General features: G+C 65.6%; 1 protein-coding gene across 1 annotated transcript in view; it reads left to right on the top strand.

Annotated features, from left to right (window-relative positions):
- The first annotated feature begins 306 nt into the window (after positions 1–306).
- The window catches only part of B4GALNT4 (beta-1,4-N-acetyl-galactosaminyltransferase 4), a 12,107-nt gene continuing 525 nt past the window's right edge, over positions 307–11,888 (top strand). Inside the window, exons 1-19 of the mRNA XM_029208438.1 lie at positions 307–495; positions 3,392–3,495; positions 3,877–3,972; positions 4,052–4,147; positions 4,223–4,313; positions 4,390–4,490; positions 4,655–4,722; positions 4,916–4,994; positions 6,189–6,255; positions 6,386–6,520; positions 6,608–6,717; positions 6,836–6,936; positions 7,014–7,114; positions 7,195–8,101; positions 9,925–10,226; positions 10,394–10,547; positions 10,688–10,760; positions 10,862–11,015; positions 11,362–11,488. Of these exons, the coding sequence (XP_029064271.1) occupies positions 345–495; positions 3,392–3,495; positions 3,877–3,972; positions 4,052–4,147; positions 4,223–4,313; positions 4,390–4,490; positions 4,655–4,722; positions 4,916–4,994; positions 6,189–6,255; positions 6,386–6,520; positions 6,608–6,717; positions 6,836–6,936; positions 7,014–7,114; positions 7,195–8,101; positions 9,925–10,226; positions 10,394–10,547; positions 10,688–10,760; positions 10,862–11,015; positions 11,362–11,488 (3,017 nt within the window). The 5' untranslated portion in view covers positions 307–344. The remainder of the gene's footprint in view (positions 496–3,391; positions 3,496–3,876; positions 3,973–4,051; positions 4,148–4,222; positions 4,314–4,389; positions 4,491–4,654; positions 4,723–4,915; positions 4,995–6,188; positions 6,256–6,385; positions 6,521–6,607; positions 6,718–6,835; positions 6,937–7,013; positions 7,115–7,194; positions 8,102–9,924; positions 10,227–10,393; positions 10,548–10,687; positions 10,761–10,861; positions 11,016–11,361; positions 11,489–11,888) is intronic.

The raw sequence follows: 11,888 nt of genomic DNA, 5'->3' as shown, positions 1-11,888 counted from the left end.
GCTCCCCTCAGGCTGGCCGGGCCCGGATTGGCTCGCGCGGCGCGGTGGCCGGGCCCGTTTCACGGTGGGTAGCACCGCAGCGTGGATGCTGCTCCGTCCCGCCGAGGCCCCCAGGAGCTTGGAGCCCGAGCGGCCAGGCGGGGCCGGGCGGGGACACCGCCGGCAGCCGCTCCGCCGCCCACCCCGTGCCCTCGGCCAAGGGCAGCCCGGGGCCGCAGCCGCACCCTGGGGCCGCGGGCGGCGGACAAAGGGCCATGCAGGGCCGGGGGACGCGGCGCAGGGCGCGCTGGAGCGGGGGGCCGCGGCGGCGCCGCTGAGCGCGGCCCGGGGCGGAGACGGCCGCGATGCCGTGGTTCCCGGTGAAGAAGATCCGCAAACAGATCAAGCTGCTGCTTTTGCTGCTGCTGCTCACCTGCGCCGCGTGGCTCACGTACGTGCACCTGAGCCTGGTGCGCCAGGGCCGCGCGCTGCGCCAGCGGCTGGGCTATGGGCGAGGTACGGGAGGGGGCGCGCGCCCTGGGGGCGGGGGGCGGTGAGGGTCGCGAGCAGCGCGGATCCCGGGCCCTCCCATCGCGCCCAGGCCTCGGCGTGGGTCAGACCCGCCCGGAGACCCCGTCCGCCCTTCCCAGCTCGGCGACATTGGGGCAGGGGGCGCGGTTCGGCTCAGCCCGGCCAGAACGCCGATGACGTCAGCAGTGACGTGCGCGACCCTCTTGGGGAGCGTCCCCGAACCCCGGCGGACGCCGGGGTCTGGCCTGGAGCGGGTAGTGAGTGACGGGGTTAACGGTGGGCTCTTGGAGAGATCTCCGCTACGGAGCCCTGCATGCTGGGATTTCCGAGAGGCCAAGTCTGGCTGTGCCTCCGACACGTGCCTGCTTAGCAGAGCCTCGGTTTTCGCATCTGCTGGGGAGGGGCAGAGACCCAACCTCAGGACGGAGAGAGAGGGGACTGGCGGGAGGGAGCTGACCCTTGCAGTTGGAACGCTTCCTGGAGGAGGTGCCCTAGGTAAACCTGTGATCAGGGACTGAGACGCTTGTGTGTTGAGGCAGGGTGAGGCATGGGGATAGGGATCCAGCTTGGGGAGCACCGAACTGCCTGGGGTGAACTCTCTCAGGCTCCTCGAGCTCACGCTCTAGTGGGGACAGACAGTGAACCCACAAATCAGGTCCTGGTGAGCGATGTGGGGAAGAGTTGGGGAGGAGTCCTGCCACTTTAGCTAGGGGGATCCCAGAGGGCCTCTTGGAGGTGGTGACTTTTGACACACACTTTGAAGAGGAGGAGTAGAGTGCTGGGGGGGGCGGGGGGGGGCGGTGATGAGAGAGAGAAGGAAGCACCTCAGGGCAGGGATGGTCCTAGCCAAGCTGCTCCTGGCCCTTCTCAAGGAAGAGAGGTGTCCTTAGGATGGGTGGTGAGAATCTAGCTTCCCAAAGACTCAGAAGCATGATCTTGCCCCATGAAGTCCTGGGCCACCCCACCAAGGGGTCCAGAGTTCCCTGTTCAGCCCCACAGCTGGCACCACAGACACCCCAGGCCAGGGGTCACAGGCTTGTCCCACCCCACCCCACCCCCAGAGTCCACACATCTCACAGCTACCACACCCTCTAGGGGCCCCCAGCACTGTTCAGTCCCTCACAGAGGCCCCCCAGCTACCATCAAATAAGGCAGGACCCCGGAGCGTGACCCAGTGACACAGACGTGACCAGCCTTCTGCTCAGCTGCCCTGTGGTTTTCTGAGCAACCACAGTCCTCCCTAGCCTGACTTCCCGGGCAGCCGGGGAGCCTAACTTGGCAACCGCGAGGGAGCGGAGGTGTGGGAACCCCACTTCTGAGGCCTCCTCTGCTCTCAGCTGGACCAGCGAGGAAGCTGTCCTTGCTGCTCCTGGGTGGGCAGGAGCTGTTCAAGGTTATGGAAGATCAAACCCTCAAGCAGCTCCTGCCAGGAGCAGACCCAGGCGGGGCTCTCGCCCCCAGGGTTGCAGCCCCGCCTCCTGTCCCGCTACCTGGGCTCCCACCAGGGCAGGGCTTGTGGGAAGCTGAGCAGCTGGACATGTCTGAGGCCCTCCTGACTGTCCTGTCAGCACTGTGTTCACTCCCACCAGAAAGGCTACCTTCCCGGGGTCCAGCAGCCAGGAGGCCAGAGGCCCGTGTGGATCTCGCTGTGCTGGGGCTCAGCCCCTGCAGGACAGTGATGGCATCCTGGCTTGGGACCCCACTGTGGAAGGTTCCCAGTACCCACAGAGTTACCTTTGTAGGCAGGGAGCATCAGGGCCAGGCTGTGGGGATTTAGGGGCTCACCTCCCAGCTGGACAGGTGACAGTGACTGGGGGGGAGAAGCAAGTGGGCAGGCACCACCGGAGCCTCACAGGCACGAGACCGCGGGCAGCCCCCTCCCCCAGAGAAAGGGCCCAGGCCAACTGTGTCAGTCCGGGAATCTAGCTCCTGGGGTCTGGATCGAGGGACGGGCATAGACTTTGAAGGCCAGGCTTGGCCCTGGAGGAGAGGGGTTCCTGGACTGGGGGTCCCCGGATGGGAGCACCAGGGGAGGCAGATGTGGCGCACAGTGAAGCCTTGCCTTCGGAGGCTCAGATCCCAGGGTATGGAACCCCAGGCCCACAGCTTAGGGAGGAGGTCTGGAAAGCAGAGGGAGGCAGGAGTGTGGAGGTGGTCTGCCCCAGGCTTGGGGAGTTAGGGGGGTGCCAAGCTCTAGAGGTGTCCACAGAAGGGATCCCCAGGGGGACAGTCTCCCTCCGGGGCCGCCTTGGCCCCATGTCCTCTGGAAGCTGGACCAGAGTGCCAATCCCTCCTCTGCCCAGGTGGGTACCAGGGCTCCTTTGGTCCTGAGCCCTGGCCTCAAGGGCAGCAGGTGGCACACGTGCCATGGGCCGGGGCTGGCGTAGCCTCAAGACCACAGTGCCAGCTCACCTGACAACAAACTCCAGCACTAACCCTTGGCTCTCAGTTCTGGTAAAGGAGTCAGACACCAAACACTCCAGCACACAGGAAAAGTGCTGAGGGCACAGAGCAATCCTGGGGGCCTTCCTGGAGGCAGAGTCACTGATGACAACAGCCCCACGGGTGTGTGTGTGCAAGCATATGTGTGCTAGCATGTGCACACACATAACTGCTCCCTCATGCCAGTGGGGGCTGGGAAAAGCCAGGTGGGGGACTCAGGCAGGGGCCGTCCCCACGGAGGTGGGATGTGGGAGAAGGGCCCAGCCGAGAGCACTTCCAGCTGTAGGGTGGGGCATCGGGTAGCATGAAGGGGCAGACGTGGGGAGGGAGGGCTTCAGTGGAGACACCACCGGCCATCCTGACCCCAGCTGACCCCAGCGGCAGGAGCTGTGGCCTTGGAGAGCCTGGACCCCAGCCCCGCCTCATGTGCCGCCCACAGATGGTGAGAAGCTGAGCGGTGTGACAGATGGCCGGGGCATCCGGGCTGCACTGTCCACACAGAGGGCAGAGGACTCCAGCGAGAGCCATGAGGAGGAGCGGGTGGTGAGCAGGGCTGCGGGGAAGAACACCACAGCACACACGAGACCCAAGGCCACTCCTGTGCCGGTGGCCTCAGGACCTGTAGGCCGTGTGCACGGAGGACACAGCGGCACACTGCTCCACCACGGAGCGTGGCCCCAGCCTGGGCAGACGCATCTGGTGCACGTGGGGTGGCCAAGGGTCTGCTCGGGTGGGTGTGCACGGCCGGGGCGTGATGGAGTCAGGGCTTCGTGGCTGCACGTGGAAGGGATCTCTGTGAAGTGAGCCGGCGGGTGTGGCGGGCTGTGTTGCGTACTGTGTCTGGTGCGCGTGCGTGTGGCTGTGGGGCTTCTTCCTGCCCTCACGTTCCTCAGCTTTGACCCTGGTGCCCCTTCTCTCCCGTAGCCCGAAGGTCGGGACCCAGACGCGCTGTTTCCCTGGGGGGCTGGAAGGCCACTGTCACTCAACCTCACCCGTCAGGCGCCCTCGTGGCGGGAGGAGGTGAGCTCTGCTCAGCGGCTCGGCCTTGGGGAGGGCCGGGGGCAGCTGTGCAGAAGGTAAGCCCTCCTCCCACCCCCAGTACAAGGGGCAGGTGAACCTGCACGTGTTCGAGGACTGGTGCGGGGGCGCCGTGGGCCATCTGAGGAGGAACTTGCACTTCCCGCTCTTCCCTCATGTGAGTGCTGGGGTGGGGGACGGCCGGCCCGCAGGTGGGCGGGGGCCTTGACGTCAGAGGCCGCTGCCCCCCCAGACTCGCACCACCGTGAAGAAGCTGGCTGTGTCCCCCAAGTGGAAGAACTACGGCCTCCGGATTTTCGGCTTCATCCACCCGGCGAGAGATGGTGCGGGGACGGGGGTGTTGGGGGGCAGGGTGTCATGAAGCCCCCACCGACCCCTGAGCCCTGTCCTGTGGCCTAGGAGATGTCCAGTTCTCCGTGGCTTCGGATGACAACTCTGAGTTCTGGCTGAGCCCAACCGAGAGCCCGGCGGGTGCCCAGCTGGTGGCCTTTGTGGGCAAGGTACCCCCACGCGCAGCCCAGCCCCTCCATCCACACCCATTGTCTTCGTGGGCCTCCTGCGGCTTGGTCACCTGTCCCCTCCAGCTTCTCAGGAGTGGGGACTGGATGGGGCTGGTGCCCCAAGGAGAGGGTGAGCCCCCTGCCCCTTCTCTGTTACCCTCCAGACTGGTTCGGAGTGGACAGCACCTGGAGAATTCACCAAGTTCAGCTCCCAGGTGTCCAAGCCCAGGCGGTGAGTGACTGTGGGAGTGTGTGCATGAGTGTGTACCCGTGTGTGTGTCTGTGTGTGAGGACTAGGTGACACGTGCATGCGTGAAGCCGCTGTTGCTATGCTGCCCCCTCAAGCCTCACCTCCTGTAGGCTCCCCATCTGTTTGGGGCTTCTGGGGCATGGTGGGCCCGCCCCCTCACTCCTCCTGTCCCCAGGCTCATGGCCTCCCGGAGGTACTACTTTGAGCTACTGCACAAGCAGGATGACCGCGGCTCGGACCACGTGGAAGTGGGCGTGAGTGCGGCTGCCCTCTGAGGGCTTCTGGAGACCCCACCTCCCCTGCCCTGCCCTCCTCTTTCCGGCCACTCCCCGCAGGACAACGATGTGGACCCCGCCCGCCTCCCCCAGAGAAGCTTCCCATCTAGCTGACAAAGCAGGTGCTCAGGGACGGGGCTTGTGCTCACAGAGGAGGCGACCCTTGAGCAGATTCTTGAGAGCTGAAAGACATTCACAGGGAGACCAGTGGGGAGAGAATCTGGGGTGCAAAGATGAATTCCAGGTCTCGAGAACAGCAGAGGAATGGAACCACCTGGAGTCTTCTGGAACTCCAAGCAGTCTGGTGGCCAGATCCAGCAGGGCTTCCTCCTAAGGATGAGGCAACTGGATCTGCATTTCAGGGAAAACCCTCTGGCCGCTGCCTGTTGGGAGGGATTTTCGTGGGTGGCCATCCATCGGTCCCTGAACCAGGGAGGTGGGAATAGAAGAAGTGGAAGGTCCGGGGGAGGGGGGGGGCGGAGGGAGATGCCCAGCGACTGAGAGCCTGAGCCTGGCTGGGTGTGGGGTGATGACCAGGGTGGGCTAGGGGGTGGTGGGAGGTTGCAGGTGTCTGGTTTGTGTGTGGTGGGTATCACCCCAGCTCAGCTTAGCAGAGGGCCCAGCCTGCAGATGCAGATTTGGGGTGATCTTGTGGAAGCCGGGGGAGTGACTAAGGGCCCAGGATGAGCTGGGAAGGGAAGAGGGCCTGGGACAGCCCCCAGGAAGCCCAACATGAGAGCGGTGGGGGAGGGAGAGTCTGCAAGGGAGACTGGGAAGGCACAGCCACAGAAGTGGGGGAAGTGGGGCTGAGGAGGTCCAGCGGGGAGCTGGGGGGCCAGCTCTGACCTCCAGAAGGGCAGTGGCTGCAGAACCGGGGGGAGGTGGGGGCAGAGGCCATAACCAGAAGGTCCGGAAGCACCCAGGGTGTCAGGAAAGGCATCCTCACCTGCCTCCAGGGACCCCATCCTTCTAGGCCTCTCCAGCTTCCCTGCTGTGCCTTCTCAGGACCGCTCTCCCATCCACCCCCCCACCCCAAGCTTCCTGCGTCCGTGAAGGGGTTGCCCCTACTAGTTCCCCAGCCCCACGTCAGGGAAGATTCACTCCTCCCTGACCCAGCTGTGTTCCCACCTTGACCCCCATCCTTTGGCCCTGACCACCCTCTCCAACCCCCAGTGGCGAGCCTTCCTGCCAGGTCTGAAGTTCGAGGTCATAGGCTCTGCTCACATCTCGCTGTATACAGGTGCGGAGCCCAGTGCCTCTGGGGAAAGGGGAGGGCTCCTGATGGGCGGTCTCTTTGGGGTGGTGTCTGGATATGGGTGAGGAGGGATCTCTAGGAACTCCTGGGGTCCCCACACATCCTCTGCCCCTAGATGAGTCAGCCCTGAAGATGGACCACGTGGCCCACGTGCCCCAGTCTCCAGCCAGCCACGTTGGGGGGCGCCTGCTGCAGGAGGAGCCCAGAGCTGACATGCTGCGGCCCGATCCCCGAGACACCTTCTTCCTCAGTGAGAGGAGGGCCCCCGGGGTGGGGTGGGGGGCGGGGTGGGGCAGGGCAGGGGTTCCAGGTCACAATGTGACCACGCCTCCCGTAGCGCCTCGGGTGGAGCCCTGGAGTCTGGAGAATGTGCTGGAGCCCTGCACCTACGCCCCCACCTACGTCGTCAAGGACTTTCCCATCGCAAGATACCAGGGACTGCAGTTTGTAAGTGCCCCTCACCAAGGTCTTCCCTGAGACCCAGGCCTCCCTCTTCCCAGGGTCCCCGGAGCCTCCTCCAGGCCCTCTGGAAGACTCCCCAACCTGAGCCCTCTGCCCGCCCCAGGTGTACCTGTCCTTCGTCTATCCCAATGACCACACACGCCTGACTCACATGGAGACGGACAACAAGTGCTTCTACCGCGAGTCGCCGCTGTATCTGGAAAGGTGGGTGGGTGGTACCCAAGGAAGAATGGGCGGGGCCTCGGCCGAGCCTGGTCTCTGACGCCCCGCCCCTGCCCCAGGTTTGGGTTCTACAAATACATGAAGATGGACCGGGAGGAGGGGGAGGAAGACGAAGAAGAGGAGGTGCAGCGCCGAGCCTTCCTCTTCCTCAACCCAGACGGTGAGTGCCCCCCGCGCCCCCCACCCCCTCAGCTGGGCCCGCCCTGGCGCGGCAGCTCACCCCACCCGCGCTGCCCACAGACTTCCTGGACGACGAGGACGATGGGGAGCTGCTCGACGGTCTGGAGCCCACCGAGGCGCCCGGAACGCAGGGCGGCCGCCGGCTCGCGGCCCCCACCGAGGCCCTGGCCACTCCCGCCCTGCCAACGCCTCCCGCCCCCCTGGGCCGGCCGACCCCCCGGCGCTCGCGGGCGCTGAGCTGGGCCGCCCGCCCCCTTCCCCTCTTCTGGGGCCGTGCCCCTCCCCCCCGCCCAGCAGCCGCGGCCGAGCAGCCCCCGAAGGTGTATGTCACGCGGGTGCGGCCGGGACTGCGGGTCCCACCCCGGGCCCCGGCACCGCTCAGCCCACGCGGCCCTCCCCGGCCACCTTTCCCTGGCGTCTTCCTGCGCCCCAGACCCCTACCCAGGGTGCAGCTGCGCGCCCGCCCACACCCACCCCGGGCTCGAGGCCGCAGGACCGGCGGCCCCCAGGCCGCAAAGCTGAGGCCCCCGGCCCCGGCGCCGACCACCCAGGGGAGCCGAGAGGGCCAGGCACGCGAGCCGGGACTCACGGCCCCCACCACGGACTCGAACTATTCGTCCGAAGCGCAGCCCGTGACCTCCTTCCTGAGCTTGTCCCAGGTGTCCAGGCCACAGCTGCCCGGGGAGAATGAGGAAGAGGAGGAAGGGGACGACGAGGAAGGGGCGCAGGGCGAAGAGGCTGCGTTGGAGGACAGCGAAGAGAAGGCCGGCCCGGTGCGCGGCCGCTGGCGCGAGGACGCTATCAACTGGCAACGCACGTTCAGCGTGGGCAGCGTGGACTTCGAGATGCTGCGCTCGGACTGGAACGACCTGCGCTGCAATGTGTCGGGGAATCTGCAGCTGCAGGAGGCCGAGGCCGTGGACGTGGTGGCTCAGTACATGGAGCGGCTCAACGCGCGCCATGGAGGGTACGAGGGAGGGGCGCGCGTGGAAAGGGACGGCCTTGGCCTCCATGGGACCCTCAGACTTCCCCAGGGTTTAACGGGGCACTGCTCTGGGAATGGTACACGCCCCCCTCCCCCCCCCCCCCCCCCGGAAGTGTCTTCTCACCCTTCTGGGGCCCCTTACTGCTCAGGGCCCCCGTCCTGTGCTAGGAGCCTTTCTCCCATCACCCAGGGCTGGCTCCCCTGTCCTGCACCTCCAAACCCCACACCTATTACCTTGGACCTGGACCTGAGGATGGATCTGAGCCACCCAGGTCTCTCTTCCAGATAGAGACACGCACGAAGGTCAAGCTAAGAACCCCTGGATCCCTCTCCCCACTGGCACCTCGCTGGCTGGGGTCTTGGTCCTCAGGGGAGGGCTCAGGGTTCCTGCCCCACTGGCCCTTCTGGTCTCCCCCAGGCCCCAGGAATCCAGTCTTGTCTCCACCCCAAGCAGGTATGGGGGTTGGAGAGTGGGGGCCCCAATTTGACCTGAGGGGAGGCCCTGAGGGGTTCTCAGAGCTGTGCTGAGCCCTTAAGTAGGGGCAGGACCTGCAGAGACAGGCAAAGGCTGGCCAGGAGGCTGGTGGGCAGAGGACAGGCCTCATGGCCCTTGAAGGCCAGGTGCAGGAGTCATTCTTCTTGCCTCCGATACACACAGTTTGGAGCAGGACGCAGGTTTGGCCCATCTGGTTCATAGACAAGCATGTGGCTGTGTTGGAGAGGAGGGGGTGGAAGGGGGAGCCCATGACTGACAGGCTTGGTCCAGGGCAGTGATGGGATGGCCTGGACCCTTGGCCGGGGCTGGGGTAGATTGATTCTAGGTGGCTGAGAAGGCAAGCCTGTGCTTGGCTCTGAGCTTCCTGAGAGCAGCTCATCGTCCCATGGGCATGAGGGGGTCTGTCCAGCAGAAAGGTCATGGCTGCAGCCCCACCTTCCCTGAGCCGTGCAAGGGTGTGGGTGGCCCCAAGGAACGAGAGCACAGACCGAGAGCGTTTGGGGCAGAAAGTCCCTGATACTTGAGAGCATGGTGGGGATGGGCAGGGGGTGAAGGGAGGAATCTAGACCCCTGGGAGGTCACACCAGTAGGCTCCGATGGTAAGGGATACTGGCTGCAAAGGTGGAGGGGGGGGACGTGCGGCAGAAGGGAGAGTGACCTAGTCAAGGGCAGGGCCCTATCTTCCCAGGCCAGGGCTGGGGAAGAGCCAGCGGCGGAAGGCCCGGAGGCTTCTTCCCCAGAGATCAGGGCAGCCCCTGCGCTGGTGCTGGGGGGGCAAAAATGAGGCTTCTCAGAGGAGGCACCCAGGACCTTGGAGAGGAGGGCGGGGAGCCTGGGGCGAGCATCCAGGCAGGGGACACCTAGGGCAATGACCCCACGGGAAGAGGCAGCTTGCGTATCTAACCTGAGGGGGTATTGAGGCCACAAGGTAGACACCGTTTACCGGCTTAGAATTCAGACATCTGAGCCTCAGCCTGTGGGCCGTGGGCGCCCCTAAAGGTTTATGAGCGTGCAGCTGTGGACAGAAGTGGTGGCACCGAGGAGAGGACTGGCCTGGGCTTGGGGACGCCTCCCTTGTGGGCTGCCCCATGGAGAGGGAGCCCCGGCGTGTGGGCCTGCCTTCTGAGAAGGGAGCTCCCCAGCAGGCCTTGAGGTGTGGTGGGGGACGGGGGACGTGCAGCACCCCACCCCACGTCATCTGAGTGGCCACCTCGTTTCTGCGGCTGGGGGCAGCTTGTGGGAAGAATGGGGTTGGAGTCGTGGACGCAGCTTCGGAGCCCGAGGGGGCTGACTGGGTCCCACCCCGCAGGCGGTACGCTCTTCTGCGCATCGTGAACGTGGAGAAGCGCCGGGACTCTGCGCGGGGAAGCCGTTTCCTCCTGGAGCTGGAGCTCCAGGAGCGCGGCGGGCGCCGGCTGCGCCTGTCTGAGTATGTCTTCCTGCGCCTGCCCCGGGCACGTGCTGGCGACACAGATGGAGACGGGGAGAGTCCTGAGCCCGCTCCAGCCGTCTCCCCAGCCGCCTCTGTGCACCCCGACGGCCGCCCGGAGCTGTGCCGGCCACTGCGCCTGGCCTGGCGCCAGGATGTGATGGTGCACTTCATCGTGCCAGGTGCATGGGTGTGGGGCTGGCCGGCCAGCCACCTGGGATTGTGGGGGGGGGGGGGGGGGGGGGCCTTGTCCAGCAGGCCTCATGGGGAGGGGGGGAGTGCCACTGGTCCTGGGCAGGGTACCGCCAGGTCGGGTCCAGGTGGGTTCAGTATCCCCATCCTCCTCCAGTGAAGAACCAGGCGCGCTGGGTGGTACAGTTCCTGGCAGACATGGCTGCGCTGCACGTCCGTACAGGAGACTCTAGCTTCAGTGTCATCCTGGTGGACTTTGAGAGCGAGGACATGGATGTGGAGAGGGCCCTCCGCGCGGCGCCACTGCCCAGGTAACGGTGCCCCCCACCTCCCGGGGAGGGTCAGGCACAGCTTCCCTCCTCCCGGACAGGCATGGGTTTTCCTGCCCCCGCCCCCTGCCCCAGAAATGGGTGGCTATGACTTCCCACCCCATATCCCCTTCCTCCCCCAGATACCAATACCTAAGGCGAACCGGGAACTTTGAGCGCTCCGCGGGGTTGCAAGCTGGAGTGGCCGCGGTGGAGGTGCGTGGGCAGGATGGTGTGGGTGGAGAGAATGAGATGGGGGGGGCGAGGGGGCCCTTCCGGAGGAGACGGCGAGGCTCAGACCTCCCCGCTGTCTCCAGGATGCCAGCAGCATCGTCTTCCTCTGCGACCTGCACATCCACTTCCCCCCCAGCATCCTGGATGGCATCCGCAAGCACTGCGTGGAGGGCAAGCTAGCCTTTGCGCCTGTGGTCATGCGGCTGGGCTGCGGGAGTTCGCCAGGGGACCCTCACGGTAATGCCCTGAATGCCCCTCAGTAACGTCAGGGGTCCCACCCATGCCAGGGCAAAACCCAGGCCCCCGGGGGCCTCCCAACCCGCAAGGGAGGCCTAGGGCCCCATCAATGCCCCTTATAACGCCTGGGACTCCTTGTGGCCTCTAGGACCCCCAGAGTGCCCAGGACCTCAAGTCCTCCCCCCAGTAACCCCAGGGCCATGCTCGGCCCCTAGGAACCTTCTCCAACACCCAAGTCATGCACAGGCCTCCCAGGTTATGACCAACACATTGGAGTGACCCCGAGAGCCCTCCTGAGGAAGGGCTTGCAGGACCTGGCGTCTGAAGGGCACCCCATCCCCGCCAGGTTACTGGGAGGTGAACGGCTTCGGCCTCTTTGGGATCTACAAGTCCGACTTCGACCGCGTTGGAGGCATGAACACCGAGGAGTTCCGGGACCAGTGGGGAGGCGAGGACTGGGAACTTTTGGACAGGTGACCACCTCCCCGCAGCGGAGACTGCGACTTCCACATCCTCCGCCTGTGGGTGGGAGGGGCCTCACGTGCTGACGGGACTCTGCTTTCCTCCCCCTCCGACCCCCAGATCTAGGCCTAGAGAGCTCCTTGGACCCCACCCCACTCCCCTAAACCCCTTCCCAGCTCCAGGATCCTGCAGACTCAGGGAAGCCCTTGAACCAGCTCTGCCCCCAGACCCTGCAGGCCTCTCCTGGGTCCCTCTCCTCTTGCTGGGCTTGGACAGTAGTGGAAGCCCTGACACCCCAGGCCCTGGACCAGAGGCGTGAGCTCTTCCATTCCAGCCTACCCCCAGGGTTCTGTAGTCTAGGGGTAGCCCTGACAGGCATGCCCTCCCCCTGCAGCCCCATTCACCCCCATA

Source organism: Monodon monoceros, unplaced genomic scaffold, assembly GCF_005190385.1.
Source record: "Monodon monoceros isolate NGI ecotype Baffin Bay Population unplaced genomic scaffold, NGI_Narwhal_1 Super_Scaffold_7, whole genome shotgun sequence".
In the NCBI taxonomy this organism is placed as follows: Eukaryota; Metazoa; Chordata; class Mammalia; order Artiodactyla; family Monodontidae; genus Monodon; species Monodon monoceros.
This window is presented reverse-complemented; position numbering and strand designations above follow the sequence as displayed.